The following is a 25,626-nucleotide window of genomic DNA, read 5'->3' as shown; positions in this document are numbered from 1 at the left end:
AAGTGTGTAATTTGTTTATGGTGATGTTTGTGTTGACATGATTTGTATGTTAAATGTAATGTATTATTTTGTCTGGAAGTGCGTTAACTCACCCTAGATAAGGGCGGGGGGATAATAAACAAACGGAGCTCCTCATAAAATTCAGTTTTATACGAGAGAAAGTCTAGCAGAATGCCAGGCCAAATGTCTATGAGCCAGTCGGGTTTTCAGGCTAGCCCTAATGAATATGCATGGAGCAGATTTGCATGCCTGGCACCTCCATTATATTTATTTACTTATTTATTCATTCATTCAATTTTCTATACCATTCTCCCAGAACGGTTTATATTAATTTATTCAGGTCCTCAAGCATTTTTCCCTGTCTGCCTTGGTGGGCTCACAAATCTATCTAATGTACCTGGGGCAAAGGGGATTAAGTGACTTACCCAAGGTCACGAGGAGCAGCGTGGGTTTGAACCCACAACCCCAGGATGCTGAGGCTGTAGCTTTAACCACTGTGCCACACTCTCATGCATATTCATTAGGGCTATCGTGAAAACCCGAATGGCCTAGGGGTTCTCCAGGACAGGATTGAGAACCACTGGCCTACACTGAATATTCAAGTAAATGAACTAGCAAAATCCTGACCTAAACCTTAACAAAATAATGTGGCCACACCTGAAGTAAGCTATTCATACAGGAAGCCCTCAAGGTGGTGGTATAAAGCTTTTTCTGTCTGTAAAGCCCATCTTACATGCCGAAAAGGGTTTTTCTAAAACCATACGGCCAAATTCGTACATTAGTATCATATGTATTTGTTGCCGAATCTCAAAAGAGATATAGCGAAATTAAAAAAAGGTACAGAGAAGGGCGAAGAAAATGATGGGACGATGTCCCTATGAGAAAAGGGGCTGGGGCTCTTCAGCTTGGAAACGAGACGGCTCATGGGTGATACGATAAAGGTCTAAAATAAATTTTGCATTGTATTGAAAATATGCAAATACAGAAGCGTGAAAAAAAAAAAAAAAAAAAAAAAAATGGAGAGAGATTCCAAAAAGGAGGATTTCTCAGGCAAACAAGCCGCCGAGGGTGCCAAGGTTCATTCTCTTCCCACGGCAGCTCTATCTGTTTGACAGGAATTTCCTGCCTCACCACTCCCACCTCGTCTTCCTGCTTCAGCGTGTGCCAAAGACAAATTCCCATGTTTGCAGCATCACTGAACATTGCCAGGGTAAACTCCGGTGCCACCAGCTCTGCTTCACAGCACAAGGAAGGCCACAGGGAGGCAAGTATGCCACCCAACAGGAGCCACAAATGTTTCCAGGTCAGACTGATCCAGCCCAAGTTCCGTAACAGGCGAAATATGCCTCCAGAATTCAAGCACGAGCACCGACACCAGCCACAGAACTAGTGCAAGTGTTCAAGCCTAAGCGGCAGAGATAAGAAACAAGTTCCAGGATTCTATGAGTTATGTGCGTAAATGGGCCTGCCGTCCAGGCTCCGTCCATATGTTGCCTCATTGGAAAATATAAGAACATAAGAATAGCTTTACTGGGTCAGATTAATGGTCCATCAAGTCCGTTCTCACAGTGGCCAATCCAGGTCACTAGTACCTGGCCAAAATCCAAGGAGTAGCAACATTCCATACAGAATCCTAAAGAATAGCAAGATTCTGGAATCCCAAAGAGTAACCAAAGATTCTGGAAGCCCAAAGAGTAGCAACATTCCATGCGGAATCCCCAGAGTAGCAACATTCCATTTAGAATCCTAAATAGCAGCAAGATTCTGGAATCCCAAAGAGTAACCAAAGATTCCGGAAGCCCAAACAGTAGCAACATTCCATACAGAATCCTAAATAGCAGCAAGATTCTGGAATCTCAAAGAGTAACCAAAGATTCCGGAAGCCCAAACAGTAGCAACATTCCATACAGAATCCTAAATAGCAGCAAGATTCTGGAATCCCAAAGAGTAACCAAAGATTCCGGAAGCCCAAAGAGTAGCAACATTCCATGCGGAATCCCCAGAGTAGCAACATTCCATTCAGAATCCTAAATAGCAGCAAGATTCTGGAATCCCAAAGAGTAACCAAAGATTCTGGAAGCCCAAAGAGTAGCAACATTCCATGCGGAATCCCCAGAGTAGCAACATTCCATTTAGAATCCTAAATAGCAGCAAGATTCTGGAATCCCAAAGAGTAACCAAAGATTCCAGAACCCCAAAGAGTAGCAACATTCCTTGCTACCGATCCAGGGCAAGCAGTGGCTTCCCCCCATGTCTTTCTCAATAACAGACAATGGACTTTTCCTCCAGGAAATTGTCCAAATCTTTCCTAAAACCGGCCTCGCTATCCGTTCTTACCACAACCTCTGGCACTACAAAACAATGCTGAGGTAGAAATTTATACACATGCATGCAAATGCTATCGTTCTAAACATCTGTGTGTTAACAAGCAGCGGAGTACCCCTAGAGAATGACACGGGGACAAATTTTCCCCATCCCCATGGGATTTCTCTATCCCTATTGCGTCGAGCTCTGTCTTCATCTGCACAAGCCTCGAACACTTTAAAATCATAAGTGTTCGAGGCTTGTGCGGTTAAGGCAGACAGGACAGGGACAGAACTCACAGGGATGGGAATAAATTTGTCTCTGTGTCATTCTCAAGCCATGGGGGGGAACCTTGGAGGCCTGCCCCCCTCTCCCCAAAACTATGGAACTGCAGCATCCCATTTAAATGGCTGGCAGGGACGTCGAAGCCCCATCAGCCCATTTCCAAGCTGCTCCCCTCCTCCTGGCACTGCACCTTTAATGCAGAAGTTGGTGGCATGTCTCCAGTCGCTATTGGGACTTCTCACGCAAACTAGAAGATAGGACGTGTAAGGAACGTTAGCCAAGTAAGCCTGGGGATTGCTACCTCCTCCTACCAGAACCTGGCAGGGAAGGGGGAATGAATCTCCCTATCAGGATCTGTTGGGTGCATCTGAATGATCGGGAGAGACACAGACAGCATGCTGTGTTCAGAATAGCAATGGTCTAATTGGGGATAGAAACATAGAAACATGATGGCAGATAAAGGCCAAACGGCCTATCCGCAGCGCCCACTATCTCCTCCTCTCCCTATTGGCTAAGGCTCTTAACATTTGCATCTCCTCTTCCTATAGGCTAAGGCTCTTAACACTTGCATTGTGATGTCACAGAATTTTCTGATTATAGAAACATGATGGCAGATAAAGGCCAAATGGCCCATCCAGTCTGCCCATCCACAGTAACCATTATCTCTTCCTCTTCCTACTGGCTAAGACGGTGACGGGTCTTAAGCGCGCAAGACAGACGCACGCTGACAATTCAGCACAGGACTTCATCGTGCCGAAGAAAAACCTTCTTTTAAAGGGCTCCGATGGGGGGTGTGGGGGGAACCCCCCACTCTACTTAATAGGGATCGTGCTGGTGTTGGGGGTGTGTGGGGGGAACACCCCACTCTACTTAATAGGGATCGTTCTGGTGTTGGGGGGGTGTAACCCCCCACATTATACTGAAAACTTAACTTTTCCCTAAAAAATAGAGAAAAAGTTGAGTTTACAGTATAATGTGGGGTTACAACCCCCCCAACCCCCCCGCGATCACTATTAAGTAAAGTAGGGGGGGTTCCCCCCCCCACACACACACACCCCCGTCGGAGCCCTTTAAAAGAAGGTTTTTCTTCGGCGCGATGAAGTCTTGCGCTGAATTGTCGGTGCACGTCTGTCTTGCGTGCTTAAGACTATGAACCGGCTAAGACTCTTAACCCTTGAATTGTGATGTCATAGAACTTTATGATTATAGAAACATGATGGCAGATGCAGGCCAAATGGCCCATCCAGTCTGCCCATCCACAGTGACCATTATCAAGACTCTTAACACTTGAATTGTGATGTCATAGAACTTTATGATTATAGAAACATGATGGCAGATGCAGGCCAAATGGCCCATCCAGTCTGCCCATCTGCAGTAACCATTATCTCTTCCTCTCTCTAAGAGATCCCACATGCCTATCCCAGGATGGCATTTAAGAAATCATCTTGAATTCATGGTCTACCCACTGAGGTGGTCAACCAATTGGAAAGAGTTACCTCCTGGCATAGTTGACTCTTAAAATTATGCATCATGACTTCCATCCAAATTAAAAAAAAAAAAAAGCTTATTCAAAATGCAATTTAAACAAATGGATCACATCTGAAATTCAGTGGAGAAAATTGTTCAGTGCAAGTCTGCTGTCCAGCCAAATTATCCACCGAAAGTTTCTCCAGCCTTATGGGCGGCAATTGTAATTCTGGGAAGCTTTGGGGGTGGGGGGAATACACAGGATCTGATATTCTGCTGAGTTTTAGCAAAGAGTACAGGATGCAGCCGCCAATGCACTCGCACAGCAGGAAACTCGGGCACCGAACCACATTCCCAGACAACGTCACACCCTCCTGTCTTCACTTTGCAACACTGAACCGGAATTCCAGGCTATTACGGAGGCTTGTCACTTGGAACGAGAAACTCCATTCAGAAATTGTTCCAATACTGCCACTAAATCATAATTTGACATTCTAAAAAAAAAAAAATTCCCTCTCTTCCTCTCTTAAAAAGGTCATTTTAAAATCCCAAGCAAATTAGAATGCCACAACTCAGAACAGCACTGATAACAGAGGAAAAAGAAAGCCAGAAAACGCTCATCTGTCTCATTTTGCCAACAGTGGTAGTGAAACAGTGCCCCCAACAAAGGTTAAATCAATAACCAGTAAATAGGTATCAGGATTTTACAAGACTTAGGTACCCTCAGTGCGAAGGGACAGCGACAGGAGCAAGGCTCCAATGCTTCACGCATCAAGGTGGCGCCGGGAAGGCGTACACCTACACACCATCATAGGATACCAGAGTGTGTGTTTTTAAATCAAAATAACACTATCACCAAAAAAGTGCAAAATAAACACAGGGCACTGTTACAACAACCAAACAGGGAACCCCCCCCAGCCAACTCCCAAAAAATAAAAGAGCAAAACTTAGCTTCAAAAGATTTTCATCCAATGTCCAAGGGAAGTGAGACAGGGCAGATGGAACGCCAGAAGACCAGGTTCAACCAGCCTGGTTTCGGGAACAAGTCCCTTCCTCAGGAACCCATAACTGAACAAATCAATCAATGGCAGTCCTCCAGGAGAGCACTTTTTTGGTGACAGTGTTATTTTGATTTAAAAACGCACACTCTGGTATCCTATGATGGTGTGTAGGTGTACGCCTTCCCGGCGCCACCTTGATGCGTGAAGCGTTGGAGCCTTGCTCCCGTCGCTGTCCCTTCGCACTTAGTCTTGTAAAATCCTGATACTTATTAGTAAAATCCTGATACCTATTTACTGGTTATTGATTTAACCTTTGTTGGGGGCACTGTTTCACTACCACTCTTGGGAACCCTTGACCTTTTTGCCTTTTTGTGGGTCTCTTTGTAAGGTTCTCTGGCAATTTTTGGTTTTGGAGTTTGTTGTCATTTTGCCAACAAACACGAGTTTCACGGGATTTGAAAGACGCACCGTGAATAAGAATAGAATCCTAAATCGTCAGCAAAGTTAAAATGCGCACACATGCACGTATCCTCTATAATAAAACCCTAAGTGCACATGCATACTTACAATGGCGTGATTCCTGACAGTGTGATTTGTGACTCCGTGGCCGTGTTCGAATTGCGGCTTGCGGCGCGAGGGTGCCCTTCGAGGCGCTGCGAGGCGTCCGGCTGCTACTGCTGCACAGGGAAGTGGAGGGGGAGAGGGAAAAGGGGCTGCTTTGGGGGGAGGGGTGTGCTGGGGGGGCAGGCAGAAATCTTGGTTTGCTCAGGGGGGGGGGGCCAGAGAGAGACAGACAGATGGAAGTGGCGGAACCGCTTACATGCTCTTATGCTCCTTGAGAGAAGTCAAGTGCGAGGTTCCTTTAGACCAGTGGTCTCAAACTCCAACCCTTTGCAGGGCCACATTTTGGATTTGTAGGTACTTGGAGGGCCTCAGAAAAAAATAGTTAATGTCTTAATAAAGAAATTACAATTTTGTATGAGATAAATTTTTCCTTTTTGGCTAAGTCTTAATAATAATATTGTCATTTCTAGCTAAAGAGACATATGATCAAGAAACGGTTTTATTTTACTTTTGTGATTATGATAAACATATCGAGGGCCTCAAAATAGTACCTGGCGGGCCATGCGATTGAGACCACTCCTTCGTATATGGGGACCTTATGTATTCTCTTTACATCCTAGCCGGATTATTAATACTTTGGAAATCTGAGATTTCATGGGTATGTTACCCGTGGGAACCCTGGGATAGGAAATAATATTTGTGGGTCCTCTGGCCATTCCCCCTCTCCTCCCCTTTCCTTCCCCCTTTTCTTGTGGGGCCATGGATTGCATTGTTTGGGATGACATTTCTTCTTGCCCTATTTGTTCTACATCTGGAGTGTTTGGCGGGATGGGAATAAAGGGGTTTTTTGCGTTACTGATCATCGGGACCCATAAGAATCCAGGGCCCTCAGAGGTGATCTTGCAATTGGGATTGGGGATGGCTGCGACATAAGAGTTAATTTGTTTGAAAACTGATGACAATCCTCTGTTACTTGGTCACTTAAGACTCTGTCTTTTTGTTGCTTTTTATATTATATGGATGACCGAATTTTATATTGTATGCTTTCATATATTATCAATACCAATAACTAGGAGCCCTGAAGAAGGCGTGTTCGCCGAAACATAGACCGTGTTGGATCCTTCTTTTTCCAGACACGTGTGGATTGTTATTGATTTAAATTTCGATGAACTAAAGCCTGTATCAAGAACATTCATTGCCACAGTCTCTTTTGTTTTTGGCAGACTATTACAACATCACCCTCATACATCAAAACAAATGCAGAAAGCAACTTCTAAGCAGAGATTCAGGGAGGTGGGGGAACCCTATATTTTGAAGTAGCAACACAAAACAAAACCAATTATGGGCAGAGGGATGAAGACCAAAAAAGGAACATAGAGAAGGCAGGAGATTAATATTTCAGGATTTGCTCAACACAGGGAGACTCCAAAATTTATCTTTGGGCATATGGAGGAAAGAATTCAGGCTTATAAACTTCCTTGTAGGGTAGATACTGAAAGGAGAGGCTGTCCTGTGCCATCCAATTCAACTTATACTTATATCAAAATAAAAACAATTTCAAGATTTTGATAAAAGAAATCCTCCTCTAAAAACAAACGTAAGCTAACAACTACTGGAAAAACAGTGTCAGGTCAAAAGCACGCCGAGACAAAGGTGCACGCAGACAATTGAGCGCAGCGCGGAGGCACGTGCCGCAGAAAATTACTGTTTTTAGGGGCTCCGCCAGTTTACTTAATAGAGATCGCGCCGGCGTTGTGGGGGGTTTGGGGGGTTGTAACCCCCCACATTTTACTGAAAACTTCACTTTTTCCCTGTTTTTAGGGAAAAAGTTAAGTTTATAGTAAAATGTGGGGGGTTACAACCCCCCAAACCCCCCACAACGCCGGCGCGATCTCTATTAAGTAAACTGGCGGAGCCCCTAAAAACAGTAATTTTCTTCGTCGCGCGCCTCCGTCGTGCGCTCAATTGTCGGCGCGCGCTTTTGTCTTTCGCAGTGTTGTCTATGAACCGGAAAAACCCAGGAGCCAGGTCACCCAGGGCGAGATGCGCTAAAAAGGATTGGAAGGACCGTGTGGGTCTCTCCGATCTGATTTTTGGGCTGATTCAAAAAGAGCTATTGACGAACTAAAATGTTTGCATGCAAATGATTCACGTGGATGTTTGTCGCAACCACTGACTCGGCCTCCGACTGAGCGCTTTGAGAGCAACTCTCACATATGCGCAGAGCCGGTAAGGAAAGTTCCGAACAGCTGAGAGGCAGGAGAAGCACCAAAAGCAACCACTTGACGCTCAGCTGTTCGGGGCAGGAAACTTTTTTTAAAAACTGGCACAGATGCTGCGTGTGTTACACACGTACAATATCTGTCTCATTAAAAAAGCACCCCCCTCCCCGCAGATGACGGCCCTCCCCACGTCAGAGAAAGGGCGGGACCGCCGGAAGAGGAAGCAGCGTAGGCGCAGGGCTCACAAAAGGGCCAGGACCGCCAAGAGGAAGCAGCAGGACACCAGTAGGAGCTTCTACATGATGGGGGCAGGGGGGGGTCGGGAGGCTGTGGGGGTGCGAGCGGTCCTTCAGGGTGGGGGTGCGGGTGCGGGTGGGAGTGCGTGCGAGCGGTCCTTCGGGGTGGGGGTGCAGGTGCGAGCGAGCGGTCCTTCGGGGTGGGGGTGCAAGCGGTCATGCGGGGGGGTGAATCGGACATCGGGGGGGGCATCAGGCTTTCAGGATGGGGACAGGACTTCAAGGGGGAGAGGAGAGTCGGGGCGGGCGAAAGGAGAGTCGGGGTGGCCAGAGAAGAGTCGGGGCGGGCAAAAGGAGAGTCGGGCGGCGACGGGAGAGTCGGGGCAGCATGCGTGGTATACGGGTGTTCGCGGTATACAAAATTTTTTAAACATATATTTCGGTTTCCCGCACGCTATACCCGTGTGTGCGTTTTACACGGGTGCGCGTTATCTACGTGAAAATACGGTAAATATCTTTTTTCCCTTTAATTGTGCATGTCCAAGGTTGGGGGTGGAGGGAGGGGTAGATTTTGGTCTTTGTATAATTATAATAAATTCCGTCCTAACATTCCTTATATGTTTTTTTTGTGTTTAAAAATTGTTATGGAAGGGGAGGGAGGGGGAGATAAGTTTTAAAATGGATTATTGCAGAATATTAAGTGTTGTATCTAAGTTAAAATGTTATTATTTAATGATACAGTTACAAGTTCTAAAAATGAATAAAGATTAAAAAAAAAAAAAAAAAAGCTGAATGCTATTCCGCGCATCAATATTGGTATCGCAAACATTTTAGGCACAGAATAGCATTCCAGCACTTGCGTAGATGTGTGCCCGAATGTCTTTCTGCTCAGACTTGCACACAGCACTACCTGCCCTTAGCACAGAACCTTGCTCACGTGCCTCCGGCGTGCACAGATCTTATCTGCAAAAAAATGAGGGGCGTTACACTTGCCGAGTGCTAAGCTCACAAGTGCATGGCTCTAACAACCTCTCGGCTCCCATGTTTCATGATCTGATTGGTTCGTGGCAACTATCATCACAAATGACAAGCCATACAGCACGAACCAATCAGATCCCAGTGTTTGGGACGCACTTCTGCCTTCCAGACATGGCTGCTCACAGCAATAAGAATGAACTTTAAGAAAACTGCTCTAAAAAAAAAAAACGAAAGACAAAATAGAAGAAAAATAATCCTTATTTAAGTTCAAGTTCAGTTATACAAGTAATCACACATTTACCATATGTACTATTGAAGCGTCAAACAGTAGAACCGGGGTAGACCCTCCTCTTACATGGAAAATACAAGATTTTCTTAAGAGTCTCAGCTATTCATGAATACAATAGAGCAGGGCCTCTGTGTCCGCGGTTTCAATCATCTGCCCAAGCACCGAGCGCTCCCCCTGACCTCTACCTCACCGTGGCCAGTCCCCCCCAGCGTACCTCCTCAAATCTTCACCAAGAGTGTGCCACATCTCCTGCCTGCTGCTTGCGCCGGCCTGAGCTCCCTCCTTCTGATGTCACATCTGGGCCACAGGGTCAGGAAGTGACATCAGAGGGGCGGAGCTCGGACCAGCTGCCTGAGGAGCAGGCAGAAATCTTGGTTTGCTCGGGGGGCCAGACAGAGATAGGCAGGGGGCCAGGGAGAGACACAGACAGAAAGAATGACAAACAGACAGGGGGCCAGAGAGACAGACAGAAAGAATTACAGACAGACAGGGGGCCAGAGAGACAGACAGCCAGCGGCCAAGGAGCGAGAAAGAAAGACAGACAGAGGGCAAGGGAGAGACACAGACAGAAAGAATTACAGACAGACAAGGGGCCAGAGAGACAGACAGCCAGCGGCCAAGGAGCGAGAAAGAAAGACAGACAGGGGGCCAGGGAGAGACACAGACAGAAAGAATTACAGACAGACAGGGGGCCAGAGAGACAGACAGCCAGCGGCCAAGGAGCGAGAAAGAAAGACAGACAGGGAGCCAGGGAGAGACACAGACAGAAAGAATTACAGACAGACAGGGGGCCAGAGAGAAAGACAGCAGACAAAGAGAGAGAAACAGGGCGCAAGCAGTAGGCGGAAGATACGACTCAGTGCTGGTGAAGTTTTAAGGAGGTACAATGGGCGACTATGGGCACGGTGGGGTAGAGGTCAGCGGGTGCGTTCGGTGCTCGGGCCTAAGATGTGTTATAATAGTGCTCACAATTATCCATAGGTCTTGGAACCTATTACCTGCAGATATGGGGGGGGCCCTACTGTATGCTGGTTAATGTTGGGCATTCCCCATACATTGCAATGCCCTCCCCCTCCTCACCTCTTCTTCCAGCTTCACCACCTTGGCCTGGGCATTGCTGAGGGCCTGGTCCCGGATTTCGATGTGCCTGCGTTGGTCATCGTTAGTGGAACGTAAAGCAGAGAGCTCCATCTCCAGCTTCTCCTTCTCTCGCTGCGCTTCTTTGTCTAGTCAAAAACGAAGCACAGATGTGTGTTTATTACACGAAGGCCTCAAAGTGAATTGTGAGACTACAAGAAGAGCATAAGGAACATTTTGCGTGCTGCTGTGTCCGGAACCTTCCCAGCCATGTGTGTCCAATGTGCTGGTCAGTCAGGGAGGCAAGGGATCAGGAGCAGCTTAAGAATTATGTAATGTAATGTAATGTAATTTATTTCTTATATACCGCTACATCCATTAGGTTCTAAGCGGTTTGAAGAAAATATACATTAAGATTATAAATGAGAAGTAAGAAGGTACTTAAAAAATTCCCTTACTGTCCCGAAGGCTCACAATCTAACTAAAGTACCTGGAAATTAATAAAGAAGAGAAAATAAAGATGGTTGAAAAAAGAAAAATTCTATGTGAACTTATAGGATGGAAATTAAACTGACAGTGAAGAACTGTATGAAAAATACATATGGAATGCAGTTAGAGAGGGTAGGTTACAATCTATTTATGGTATTTGTTTAATTGGAAGGTGTTAAGGTGGGTCATTTGGGGGAAGGTTATCTGAAGGTAGGTGAATCTTCTGGAGGTAAAAGAGGAGGGGTTAAGATATTTGGATTTTTATTCTATCATGATTTCAATCATTTTATCATGTGTTGTACATTTTTGTGTGTTTTTATGTACAGTATTTACTTATGTATGTTGTATTGGCATTTTTTTAGGTAGACTCCTGATACAGGCCTAACGGCCAAAACACGAGTCTGAGGGAACCATATTATTAAAGTGATCAATCCTGAAGGAACTATATCATTAAAGCAATTACACTTCCTTTGGTGCCCTGTTGTTTTTCCTGGTTGTCTCCACTATATGTGGTGCAAAAGGAATCAGAAGCGACCGCACCAGGCTATATTTTAGGATGCCTATAATATAAGGGTGAGCACATGCACCGGGGTCATGATCCCTAAAAGTGCATCCTTCCCCCCATTCAACGAAAATAAGTGTTTTACTACTGTGAGGAGGAGCAAGCGAAAATGGCTTTACTAACCTTCAAAACTCTACCGTCAAATGTTCCGATTTTCATTTGACAAACTTCTCATTCCACACACTCAACCAAGACTACGGTACTCAGATCTATGAATCTACGAATGCTCCCTCACTAACGAATATTAATGCCCGACGCACTACAATATTTTCGGTAACTGCCCCCTCAATGTGAAATTTTTAACCCTCTCTTCTTAGGGAAGAAAAAAAATTTGCATAAATTTAAAGGGGCATTAAAAGCCTCTCTTTTCAAAGATGCTTTTGAACAATAATATCTCCATAAATGTTAGGTTCTATAATTATAAAAAGAAAGCTTCATTTGCTGCCTAATTCAGAATAAGCACCAGTGTCAAACTTAGGAGTGGTGGGTGGGTTATAAAATAAGAATGAAAATGTATTTTTTTTTTTTTATTTATTCAATTTTCTATACTGTTCGGCCAGGGGAGCTCAGAACAATTTACATGAATTTATTCAGGTACTCAGGTACTGGTGGGCTCACAATCTATCTAATGTACCTGGGGCAATGGAGGGATTAAGTGACTTGCCCAGGGTCACAAGCATCAGTGTGGGTTTGAACCCACAAACTCAGGGTGCCGAGGCTGTAGCTTTAACCACGGCCCAAAATGTAGTAAAAGTGAGCCAAGTATAGGACAATCGAGCCATTGTGACATCACTAATGAGGTTGGATCTTATTGGTGGACTGAGGCATTATGACATCACAATATCAGCTCTGGTTACCAAAGACAGAAACTTTTCACTCTATTTATATATTCAATTGTCTCTACTGTTCTGCCAGGGGAGCTCAGAATGATTTACATTAATTTATTCAGGTACTCAAGCATTTTTCTCTGTCTGTCCCGGTGGGCTCACAATCTATCTAATGTACCTGGGGTAATGGGGGGGGATTAAGTGACTTGCCCAGGGTCTCAAGGAGCAGCCTGGGTTTGAACCCACAACCTCAGGAGGCTGAGGCTGTAGCTTTAACCGCTGCCCCACACTCTCCCTGGTGTCCCAGGGAACTAACATCTTCTAGATATCTCATCAGCTTTCGGTTTTAAGACCTGGCAAGATCGGCGACAGGGAAGAGCGTGAGCATGCCCATTCCGTTGGGTTTTGCCCCTTGGACGCTGCAGACTTCAGTCCAGCTAGAACCAGGACAGGAACTCCATTGCTGGGCTCAGGGGCATAGGAAGAGGGGGGTGACAGACCATCCTGGGCGCCAACACATAACCTCCCTCCACCCTCGCCACAAGCACGCCATTAATTCCCAGCCACCGTTCCTCTAGCTCTACACTGCTGCTCACACTGGCCTCAGCACTCCCCTCCGACTAAGAAGCGGCATCAGAGGGAGAGCCGAGGGCCGGCTTGGGCAACTCGTTGAGACGCCGCTGGTGCCGGGGAAGGGAAGAGGAGCATGCACAGCAGCGGGTGGTGGGGGAGTGCCTCCCACTCTCGCTACGCCACTGGCTATGCTCATCTTTCCGGGTCACATTTTCCACCAGAATATGAGATTTGGATTCAGATCCAAAAAACCCCTCAAAACACAGCAGGATGATTATTTTAGAAGTAAGAATCATGGGAAGAAGAGGATGACCTTTAAGGATGCTTTTGACCTCTGACTCTTCACATTAGGCTAAGCTTTCAACCCTTGATCTCTGATTCCCTATGCAAGGGCCAGCTTCCAACTCTCTTTTTCCCGCTCTATCACCTTCTTCTGTTTCTCCTCTTCTTTTTTCCAAACCCTATGTTTTTTCCCCTACTCGTTTCTTTCCTATTTTCTATTCTATTTCTTACCCCCCCCCCCTTCCCCATTGGCACTGTATGTTAAGTCTATGTCCCATATATTGTACTCCCTGAGTGTTTTAAAACTTTTTATTTTTGTTCATTGCTTAGAAGTATGATTAAGCGATTAATCAAATTTTAAATAAAAAACTGGAAACTTGAAATGGGCCCAGCAGTACCACCCTCGTTTCAGAACAACCCATTAATAGCAAAGGCAGATGGTTTCTGCATTAAATAACACGGGGACAAATTTTTCCCCGTCCCCAAAGGAACTCATTTTCCCGTACTGTCCCCACAAGTTCTTTTCCTGTCCTGCCCCATCCCTAAGCTCCGTCCTCATCTGCACAAGCCTCAGACACTTTCAAATCCTAAGTAGCAACATTCTAGAGCTCAGATTGTGATGTCATAATGCCTCAGCTCCGCCCTCATCTGCACAAGCCTCAAACACTTTAAAATCCTAAGTAGCAACATTCTAGAGCTCAGACTGTGATGTCATAATGCCTCATTCCACCAATGCCTGAGCTCCGTCCTCATCTGCACAAGCCTCAGACACTTTAGAATCCTAAGTAGCAACATTCTAGAGCTCAGACTGTGATGTCATAATGCCTCATTCCACCAATGCCTAAGCTCCGTCCTCATCTGCACAAGCCTCAAACACTTTAAAATCATAAGTAGCAACATTCTAGAGCTCAGATTGTGATGTCATAATGCCTCATTCCACCAATGCCTAAGCTCCGTCCTCATCTGCACAAGCCTCAAACACTCTAAAATCATAAGTAGCAACATTCTAGAGCTTAGATTGTGATGTCATAATGCCTCATTCCACCAGTGCCTAAGCTCCGCCTCCGTCCTCATCTGCACAAGCCTCAAACACTTTAAAATCCTAAGTAGCAACATTCTAGAGCTCAGATTGTGATGTCATAATGCCTCATTCCACCAATGTCTAAGCTCCTTCCTCATCTGCACAAGCCTCAAACACTCTAAAATCATAAGTAGCAACATTCTAGAGCTCAGATTGTGATGTCATAATGCCTCATTCCACCAATGCCTAAGCTCCGTCCTCATCTGCACAAGCCTCAAACACTTTAAAATCATAAATGTTCAAGGTTTGTGCGGTTAAGGCCGAGCTTACAGGAATGGGACAAGGACAGCGACAAAGCTGAGGGGGATGGGATGGGGAAAAATTTGTCCCCATGTCATTCTCTACTAGGCATCCATTCCTTCCAGAACAAAAATAAAAAGTTAATATAATCAGGGACATTAAGAACGAAGCAAACAAAGGAAATCCCTTCCCCCAAGCTTTTAATTTTTATTGTTATCCCCAATTCCCTCTTTCCCCATGTTCTGAATTGTTTTTCTTTACATTTTGGGCTCCTTTTACTAAGGTGCGTTAGGGCATTGACGCGCAGAATAGCGCGCGCTAGACCTTAACGCCAGCACTGAGCGGCAATATCCTGCGTGTGATAAAAACGCTAGCGCACCTTAGTAAAAGGAGCCCTTTGTCTTCCGTTTGTTCTTACCCTATTCAATTTTTATTTTATTTTTTAACTTTTTATTGTAAACCGCTTAGATTTACCTTCTGGTTTTATATTTGCGGTATATTAAGAACATAAGCAGTGCCTCCGCCGGGTCAGACCATAGGTCCATCCTGCCCGGCAGTCTGCTCCCGCGGCGGCCCAGACTGGTCACGACCTGTCTGTATCAAGACCAGACTGGTCAAGTCCTGTCTTCCTATCGAAGTCCTAACCCTCCGGTCTTGCACATGCACGACCTGGTTTGGTTTCTATACTCATTACTTGATTAGCTTTCTATACTTGTGTTACATCCCAGCTCCTCCCTCAGTATCCCGCGATCCCTTTATCCCTCAGGAATCCGTCCAATCCCTGTTTGAATCCCTGTACCGTACTCTGCCTGATCACTTCCTCCGGTAGCGCATTCCAAGTGTCCACGACCCTTTGGGTGAAAAAAAACTTCCTTGCATTTGTTTTGAACCTGTCTCCCTTCAATTTCTCCAAATGCCCCCTCGTACCTGTTGTCCCCCTCAGTCTGAAGAATCTGTCCCTATCCACCCTCTCCATGCCCCTCATGATCTTGAAGGTCTCTATCATATCTCCCCTGAGCCTCCTTTTCTCCAGAGAGAAGAGCCCCAGCCTATCCAACCTCTCGGCGTATGGGCAGTGTTCCAGCCCTCTTACCATTTTCGTTGCTCTCCTTTGGACTCTCTCAAGTACCGCCATGTCCTTCTTGAGGTGCGGCGACCAATACTGAACGCAGTATTCCAGATATATTAAATCAATTGAACTTGAGGCGGGGGGGAATGGCAGAAGTAAGCCAATTCTCACCATCTGAAGCAGAGGCACAGACGACTGGCAACCACAGGAACATCACCACAAACATCCCAGCAGCTATTTTCACTCCATAGCGATGACAGCAAAAGAACGACATTCCTAAGACTAACACCCCATAATGACAAAGGAATGAGGACAAGGTGTGGACAGAAAAGGAACAAGAAGGAACGAACCCTGGGCGGCCAGCCAGCTGTCTGTGTGTGTTGTAATCGTTTGTGTACACATGGACATGTGAACGGATCTTCATCCGTCAACCGATGGATTTCATTTGCATATCAACTCCCCGGCGTTCGTTTTGTCGAAGGGCCGTTTCACCACCCAAGCTCAAGGCGAGTCGCATTCTGATCAAGTGGGCAGGTCCCTTCCCTATAGAGCTTATAATCTAACCATTAGCTAAAGTAATGGAAGGTGAAGAGACTTGCCCAAGGTCACGCGGTGGGAGGGGACTGCGGAAGCAGGACATCGCATTTAAATCTGAACACAAAAAAAAAGTAATCCACTTGTCACAGGACTCCAGGTGGAATAAGAAATGACACAGCTTGGTGAAAAGGAGAGGGAGAAACATAACCTCCTATTAGGCAACCCAGAAAGCAAAACAAATTTGATGATTTTAAAATGTAATATTAAAATGATGAAAGTGTTCAACGCCCGATAAGAAGCATCTCCAAATGTGGCCTTTCATGAAGGACCCTGCAGCCAACTGCGCTGACCTGGCTTCTTACTGCTCACTGCTGGCCTTTCATACCTCCCTCTTAACTCTGAACCCTGCTATTGGTGGAGGAAGCGGAAATAGTCTGGAAAAGCCTCTCTCAAAATTGTGTCCACCCTGATTTGCAACCATTTTTTTTAGCATGTGGCTGGGATGGTGTAAACTGGACTGCAGAGAGGCAGCTTCAAAGAAGGGAAGCTCAGCAGAGCAACCACAGACATTTAAAACAGGCGATAAAATAAAATAAATACGTCAAATATGCCCGAGGCCTACATCAGGTCCTGTGCTCGTGTACAGACATAGGCGATGCTCCGGTCCCAAACACTGTAAACACCAATTGTGTGGGTCAGTGAGGGAGATCGGGCGTGCACACCGCTGGCACTTCTTAAAACCCGGCTGCGGGGGCATGAATGGGAACACGGCCTCCGCAAAATCGAACCCCGAGGCCTGGATAGTGACAACAGGCCCCGCCGGGGCAGGAACGAAAAATAAGGGAAAAAATAAAGTTTTTTTGTTTTTTTTTTTTCTTTTAAACTGAAAGAAAAAAGCACCCGAAGGTGAATAAAACGAAAAAATAACGCGAGCGGGAAGGCAAAAATAGAATTTCAACGGAGTTGAAAAAAACACACGTCTTCTTCGCTCCGCGGAAACGAAGAAACTGGGGACCACGCACTCCTCCGTCGGGCGGGAAGGCACTCGCGCACGCGCGGTGCGGCCAACTAGAACTTTCTAGTTAAAAAGGTCCGTACCGAGGGCTCCGTCGGTGACGTCACCCATGCGTTAAGAATATGCTGCCTGCTTGTCCTGGGATAATAGGCAACCTGTACTATTACTCCTAATTATTTCTATAGCACTACCAGATGCACGCAATGCTGTACACAGGCACAAAGAAGATTGTAAGCTCTTTTGAGCAGGGACTATCTAAACAGACAAACAGGATATCATGGATACGGTTAAGGGGAACAGTTAATCAGCTGGTTGGGTTGGAGGGTAGAGGGGAGTACAGGACAATCAAGCCATTGTGACATCACTGATGAGGTGGGCTCTTATTGGTGGAATGAGGCATTATGACATCACAATCTCAGCTCTGCTTCCCAAAGACTGACAACTCTTTACACTACTACTACTATGAGTTATTTCTAGAGCGCTACAAAGCCGTGGTAGCGATTCTCCCATGACAAATGCGCTGAAGCCCACAGGAATTGAATGGAAGGAGCCCTTAAGATTGTAAACCCTGGAAATACTTAGTCTATCCGAATGTAACCCATGTCAAATTTTTATAAAAAGGTTATGAAGTAAATCTGAAAAATAAGAATTATGACCTTGGGCAGGTCACTTAACCCTCCATCGCCTCGGGTACAAACCTGAGTTCAGATTTATGTTCAGTCTCTTTAATCTACTGCTAAATTTTCAAAGAGAAATCTAATTGGTTGCAAGCTGAAAAAGCTACATGGGGAGGGAAAAGAGGGTAAAAAACCCCACCCATAAAAACCAACCATCACACTATCTTTGAGACAAGAGACTTAACGGTGGCAGAGAAGAATTATAATTCAGACAAAGGTTAAGCAAAAGGAAGGGAAAGCACAGGTAGGTTGCATGACTGCATGAGCTGAGAGTGTGCAGATTAGGTAGTTCCAGGTGTGAACCAAATGTGAAATCAGAGTGCGTTGTAAACAAAGCAAGCGCCATCCGGAACTTGGCAGATTTCAAGGCAAAAGTAATGGGCCAGGCTGAGGAGAGGTTTTCCCCATTGTGTCTCTGTGGGAAAAATGTTCAATGTAACTGGCTTAATAGATTTCTCTGTTTATGAGAAAGAAACACATGTGTACATGTGCGATCGATAGGAATCCAATCTCAAAACAACCAGTTCTGTTGTCAAAATGCCCAAGATATTCCAATCCAATCCAAAGCTTGGTCTTATATACCGATTCATCCCTACAATAGGGCTCGACTCGGTTTACAGAAATAGATTATAGGGCATGGAAAAAAAAAAAAAGAAATATTAAGTTACAAGCAGCGTCATTTATAATCGCTATTTTAAAATGAAAGAGTCAGTTAGGAATTTCTGAAACAGATAAGTTTTTAAAGCTTTCCGAAAAGTTAATAGGGAAGGGAGAAGTCTAAGTTCTGCAGGAAGTTCATTCCAAATTTTTGCAAAAGAAAAAAGCAAAAGATCGGCATATCTTGCCTAAAGCTTTAATTGAAAGGAAGGCAAACATTTTCTCAGTTTACATGACACAGTGAGGATTTAAAAAGTGCTCTCTGGCTTTTATATCACATCCCCGAGCAGTTATGACACCAGCTCGCATTCAGCGCCAGTTCTCAACAGAAACTCTCCTCTTCACCCTGTACAACAGGGGTGTCAGCCTCAGGCCCGAGGGCCAAATCTGGCTCACGGTGTGACTATATTTGGCCCACGAGAAAATACCAAATGTCTACTAGAGCTGGCCCGCCGGTAGACAGTTTTTGGACCCAATCGGCTCACGTCCCCATTAGGCACGTCATCCCGTTTGACGTTTTTACAAGTTCCCGCAACGTTCTCCAGCTCTCTTCATAGTCTCACACCGCGTCGCAATTGCTTTTTTGGTAAGTATTGATTTTTTTTCATCATTTTTTCATTCTTTTTTAATCCCTTGTCGTATATAGTCTTTTGATCACGTTCTAATTTGGGCGTTTTGTTTTCTGGTACTCATTCTTTTCCAGTGCTGGAGTTTTTCCGTTTTCGCTGCTTCACGCAATGGTTTTCATTACAATCATATTTTTACGCTTTTTCTCAAACATATGTTGCTAATTCACAGGGTATTTTATTCCGTCCCTTTTTTGGTTTAATCCCTTTATAGTTTTTCCATTTTAAGTTCGGCTCAGTCACTTTACATCATGGGCTAGTTGTCCCTTGCGTCATTGTTTTTTTAAACATATCGTTTTTTAAAAATATATTGGTTTTTAAACATATTGTCTAGTTTCCTTTTGGAGTTGTACATATTTTTATCAAGGTTGGCCTGCAATTTTGCCCAAGTTTTTAAATTTGGCCCACTATGCATTTGAGTTTGACACCCCTGCTACACAAGAACTGAAAAGGCACTTTGAACGGAGGGCTGGCGTGCCCCTTTGTACGGAAAAGGCTGTTTCTTTTGTTTTGGCATAGGCTCGGCTTGCTAACTGTGCCAGAATCATTCCTACCAGATTTTTCATCGTCCTTATAAACCCATTTGGGAAAAGAACCACAGGAGAGCAAACGGATAAAGCAGCAGCCAGGATAATAATTTTGGAACGATCCAGATACTTTTTTTCCCCCTCTTTTGTACTGATTTTTACATATCCTTTGCATGAGCTGTTGTGTGAAGATCAGAAATTATTAAAAAAAAAAAAAAAAAAGTTGGAATCTCTGGTGCTCAGTGAGTGAAGGGCAGCATTGTAAGGGAACCAGGCAGTCACGCTTAGCCTCCTTTGGATTTATTCCACCTCATCCTGCACATTTCCTTCCTGGGCGATCCCCCTCTGTCCCCATGCCTGCCTTCCTGGCCCAACTCCCAGCATTGCTTCCACCAGGGCTGGAGTGCTAAATCATTTCCTCTAAGTACAAGAACAAAGCGGTCATCGTGGCAAGAACCAAACCTTAGGCCGCATTTACGCTAAACAGAGAATACTTGCCTTAGTACCCAGGCCAGAGATTGCCCAACACTTCCTGATCTACATTTTGAAATCTCTCTCTCTCACTCTAACATTATATATTAACCATGACATGATCTAATCTAATCTAAACCTTAAGTTTATATACCGCATCATCTCCATGAGAATGGAGCTCGACACGGTTTACAAGAACTTAAAATAGTGGGTAGAGAAGAAGAAAAAGGATTACATGAACTTATGTGTAGAAGGGGGGAGAGAAAGGGGGGAAGGATAGAGCTACAATTTGCTGAAAAGCCAGGTTTTCAGTTGTTTGCGGAATAACTGAAGGGAGCTCAGGTTCCGCAGCGGGGTGGTGAGGTCGTTCCAAAGACCTGTGATTTTGAAGAGAAGGGATTTTCCCAGTTTGCCTGAATAGTGGATGCCGCGTGGAGAGGGGAAGACTAGTTTAAGCCTTTGGGCAGTTCTGGAGGAGTCGGGACTGGAGGAGTTGAAAGACAGTGGGATAAGAGGAGGCAGGATTCCGTGAATGATCTTGAAAGCCAGGCAGGAACATTTGAAATGGATTTTGGAGATTATTGAGAGCCAATGAAGTTTGGCAAGGAGTGGGGAGGCATGGTCAGACTTGCGTTTTGAGAAGATCAGTTTGGCTGCAGTATTCTGGATTAGCTGGAGTCTTAGAATACTTTTTTTTGATAGATTTAAGTAGATGGCGTTGCAGTAATCTAATCTGGAGAGGATGATGGATTGGACAAGGATGGCAAAGTGTTGTTGGCTGAAGTAGGATCTAGCTTTCCTCAGCATGTGAAGGCTGAAAAAGCATGATTTTGCCAAGGAGTTGAGGTGGTCTAAACAAACACGTGTCGCAGATTTTACACCTGTGGGTCAGGGGTGATGAAGGCAGAACACTGGAAGAGATTTTCACAGGCTCACTACTTGAGTTCACTATTTGAGCTGCATATGTGACGTAATTTAAACCGGTCAACGCCGAGATCCTCCTGGCTGCCATGGCTGACTACTAGGGATTTCTAAAGATGGAGGATTTGAACAGATCTTCCCTAAACGGCAAACAGTTAAACACTTTTTCCCCCTCCTGGATCTTTAAACACAGGCCCTCAGCTGTCATAAAACTCAGACATTTCCCAGTGCAAATATTAGAGTAAATTTACAAATATACTTCATGTTCTACTACAAGTAAATATTCTCTCGTCCGGGGGGTGGGGGTGGGGAGGCGATTCGCAACTATTTTGCCACTAACCAAAATTCTCCTTAAGTTTTCCTTTTTGGACACAAGCACAGACACTTTAGTTCCACACAGAGAAATTATCACATAAATCCAATTTATTTTTATTTCAAAAATCCCCGTGCTTTTGTTAAAAGGGAGAGAGGGTAAATTATTCTTTTTTTAGAGACTAACTCACTCCCCCTCCTCTCAAAAGAGTGTTGCTAGGCAACACCACTACCACATGGCTGCTCGATGACATCACAGCATGAGGTCAAAAAACTCACCGCAACGCCTAGTTACCTCCTCCACTATTAACCCGAAAATATAAATTTCTCCTTTGAGATCATTCGAAGGAATAGAAATGCTTTTTATTTTTTACCCTATTTCTGCCTTATTCTACATTTGGAACCAGGGTTTTATAGATCACAGCTAGACCAAAACCAGCACTTCCTAGTCAGCTTTCACCACAGCTCTTAGCTTATTATATATTTTTTCCCAGGCACTTCCTGTCACTCTAAAAAAATGCCCCTTCCAGTGGCCTAAACTAGAAAATGACACGGAGACAAATTTTTCCCCGCCCCCGTGGGAACTCATTTTCCCGTCCCTGCGAGTTCTTTTTCTGTCCCATTCCTGCAAGCTCCGTCCTCATCTGCACAAGTCTCAAACACTTTAAAATCATAAGCGGTCGAGTCTTGTGCAGTTAAAGAAGAGCTTAAAGAGGTCAGGGAAATTGAGTTCCTGTAGGGACTTTTCAGTGGCCCCTTGTATTGTGATGTCATAATGCCTCATTCCACCAATGCCTAAGAGCCAACCTCATCAGTGATGTCACAATGTCTTGGTTATCCTATACTTGTGTCCATTTACTAGATGCATTTGCCTCACTGAAATGAACAGTTGAATATCAAGTTTCATGGCTCCACATTAGAGAACAATAATAATAATTACTTTATTCTTGTATACCGTCCATCCATAAAAGTTCCGGGCGGTTCACAAAGAAGAAGAACTGTACAATCAGTGAAATATACATAAGTTCAAGAAAAAACATGATAAAAATATATGGTTAAAACAAAGTTATGTAACAAACTTATCAAACAAGTGTGTTTTTAAAAACATTATAAGAATACATTTGAAAGATCAAGGGGCTTAACCAAGAGTTCATTTTTCTAATTGAAAGGCAAATGTCTTATTTAAAAATCTCTTGTAACGACCTTGCCTGAACAGAAGGGTACATAAACATAAAATTATTACGAGTATTTTTTAATTATCTATAAAAATTGAATTGAGAGGATAGGTATCTCGGAGCCAGACCAAAATGAGCTTTAAAATAAAGACAGCCTAATTTAAAAAGAATGTGTGCCTCGAAAGGTAACTAATGTAATTGCCGATAGAAAGGACTGATGTGGTCATATTTCTTTAGGCCAAAAATCAGGCGCATCGCCGTATTCTGTATTAAATGAATACGTTTTAAGTTTTTCTCATAGGATGCCAAGTAAATAATATTACAATAGTCGAGATCAGATAAAATTAAAGACTGTACCAAAAGAATCATAAAATCCATATGCTCTTCAAACGCTAAGTGGCGATCTAATATAACCCCCAGAATCCTAATAGAGGGGACAATTTCTGATGATCAGCAGGAGAGATGATCTCACCCCCTGCCGGCAGGCCTGCCTCTTCAAAATGGCAGGCCTTCCCCCTTCCAGGTGCATCCTGGGATGCACTGGGAAGGACCTAAGGCCTCTTGCCAAACTTCAAAAAAATAGGTACTGGGTGTGGGGTTCCAACCACTAAACCAGGATTTTTTGGAGGGAGGCTCAGTGGGAAGGGGAATCCTGGCACCAGGGGGAGGGGAGGGGTGGAGAGTCACAGGAGGGAAGACAGGGAATCTATGGATGACTAAGGGGGATCGGAGGCCAAGCCTTACTTTTCTTTCAGAAAACCTTTTGTGCATCGGGGCCTGTGCCTTTTGGGGGGGGTGAGGAAGGGCACAGAAAAATGACTGAAAAGCAAGAGTAGGCTGGGAGAAAATTTAAAACCAGGTAGAGCACTGCTGTCTTGTTCAAATTGGACAAGGAAGAGAGCAAGAGCTAGGACTGGGTAATCCTAAAGGCGGCAGATAGGCTGGCCTTCCTAGACACGCTCCTTTCCTCCTGTAGCCTGTTAACTCACTTTGTGCCGTCAGCTGCGAGATGGTTTTCTTGTTCTCCTCAGAGCCTTCCAATTCTTTTGCAGCAAGCTCTCTGTTGGCCGTCTCCATGCGCTCTGCAGAAAACAAAAAGCCCAGAATTGACAAGGGAACATGCTAAGAGTTAGCATGAAACATGAGGTGCTGCCAAACACCCAGACAACTGTGGTGCCTCTCAGTCAGAAAAGGCTTTCTTTTCGGGTGGAGGGGGAGGGAACAGCTCTTGACTGACATTTGGTCACAGTCACTAATTACACCGTCTGCCCTAGTGGTCCGCGTCTGTTCAGCTATTAAGCGACACTAGTCACCCGATATTCAGGCCACTGGCTTTCAAGATCGTTCACGGCATCCTTCCGCCCCTAATCCCTCTATCCTTCCTCGCCCCGACACCAACTACCACCAGATCTGCCCACAGGCATAAACTATCCTTCCCCTCTCTACACGGCATCCTCCACGCAGGTAAACTGGGTAGATCCCTCCTCTCCAAAATCACCGGCCTCTGGAACGACCTCACTGTCCCGCTGCGGAACCTGGGCTCCCTCCAACTATTCCGAAAACAACTGAAAACCTGGCTCTTCTCTAGCATATAATAATCTCTTCTCCTGATTACATCCCCTCTTTTTATGCTTTGTAAACTCTTTCTCTTCTCTCTTCCCATATTTTTTAAACTCTGTAAACCGTGTCGAGCTCCACTTCAGTGGAGAAGATGCGGTATATAAACCTAAGGCTTAGTTTAGTTTAGTAGTACTTGGCGGCTAGCTGTAAGATTTAACGCAATAGCCCAGCTATGGTTACCAACCAATTTGGGCTACTTAAATGGTTTGGTCCATCTCTGGCCGCTTTGAGCTCAGCTGGCCAGCGCTGAATATCGCCTTAGCCGTGTAAGTTTACAGCGCCCAAAAATAAACCGGATATTCAATGGTCTGAACGCTGGCCCCCTAGGCGACTGCTTAGGGTAGCAGCTTCTTGGGAACAGCAAAGTAAAAACAGATCCGGACAGCCACAGAAATTCACAGAGCCCACGAAAAAATGACTTTAGGATTGTCAAATGAGTATTAGACTATTGTAATATTACTTTCTTGGACCGCGTTAAGCTGATCCTGCGTAAACTACAAGCTCTGTAAAACACGGCTATCAGGCTTATATTTGGATTGAAAAAAGGAGGCAGAATTTACAGCAGACATGTTGAAACTGCACTGGCTTCCGGTCGAAGGTAGAATTCAGTTCAGAGTCCCGGCCGACACTGACTTTTTTTTTTTTTTTTTACCTCCCTCCCGACTAACTTTTTGAATCCCTGGTGGTCCAGCGGTGTACCGGGCAGAAGCAAGTTTTTAAAATCTTGGTAGAGGGCCTGGAGGCTGGAACATGAACGTTCACCTATGGCCCCCCCCCCCCCCAGTATCCTTGGTATTGGCCCTGTTAGCCATGAACTTCACTAGCTGTAATCTGATGTCAAAGGAGAAGGAGCATTTAGTAAAAAATCAAGAGGAAAGCACCTTGTGAACTGTCTGCAATTATGGGACAAAGCAAAGAAACCGGTTCTAAACAGGGCTGGATGCGTCTTCCAGCTAAATTACTCTGAATTCCAACGTTGGGCAAAACCATTTCAGGAGCACAGTTCCCAGCCCTGGCCCATCACTGCCCCTTGTTCTCGGCGTGGTTCAATATGCTCAGAGCAAGATGCCTCCTTGCAGTGAAATCAAATCAAATACCACCTTCTGCAGGCCCGTTGACCGGATCAGTAGCTTCCCCATAGTGACACCAGGTATCACGAGGCACAAAATCTGCTCTTTCAGTAAAACGAGGCTCTTAATTTAGGATCTTAATTTGGAAACAACACAGGGTTCTCCGAAGCTGTAGCTTCATTTCCCTCCCCTCCCCCCCCAACCTTCTTTCACTGCATGCTTTCTACATTAGGACTTTGGTTAAGGCCTCAAAACAGACCAGTTACAAGAAAAACCTGAGCTCAGACTTTAAGAGTCATCTATTTTCAGTAACATCTCAAACAAACAACCATTCAGAAACATTTTCATTATCTAATCTAATCCAAGATTTCTGAATCGCTCTAAAACCATTTAGTTCAAGGCGATTTACCATATACACTCAAATATAAGACGATCTGAATATAAGGTGAGGTACCCCTTTTCCTCCCAAAAA

General features: G+C 44.9%; 1 protein-coding gene across 3 annotated transcripts in view; it reads right to left on the bottom strand.

Annotated features, from left to right (window-relative positions):
- The window catches only part of AMOT (angiomotin), a 142,432-nt gene that overhangs the window by 42,044 nt on the left and 74,762 nt on the right, over positions 1-25,626 (bottom strand). For all 3 annotated transcript variants that reach the window (XM_033945976.1, XM_033945977.1, XM_033945978.1), the window contains 2 exons: positions 23,454-23,546; positions 10,427-10,572 (listed from right to left, as the gene is read on the bottom strand). In XM_033945976.1, coding sequence (XP_033801867.1) covers positions 10,427-10,572; positions 23,454-23,546 — 239 coding nt within the window. The remainder of the gene's footprint in view (positions 1-10,426; positions 10,573-23,453; positions 23,547-25,626) is intronic.

This window comes from Geotrypetes seraphini, chromosome 5 (genome assembly GCF_902459505.1).
Source record: "Geotrypetes seraphini chromosome 5, aGeoSer1.1, whole genome shotgun sequence".
In the NCBI taxonomy this organism is placed as follows: Eukaryota; Metazoa; Chordata; class Amphibia; order Gymnophiona; family Dermophiidae; genus Geotrypetes; species Geotrypetes seraphini.
This window is presented reverse-complemented; position numbering and strand designations above follow the sequence as displayed.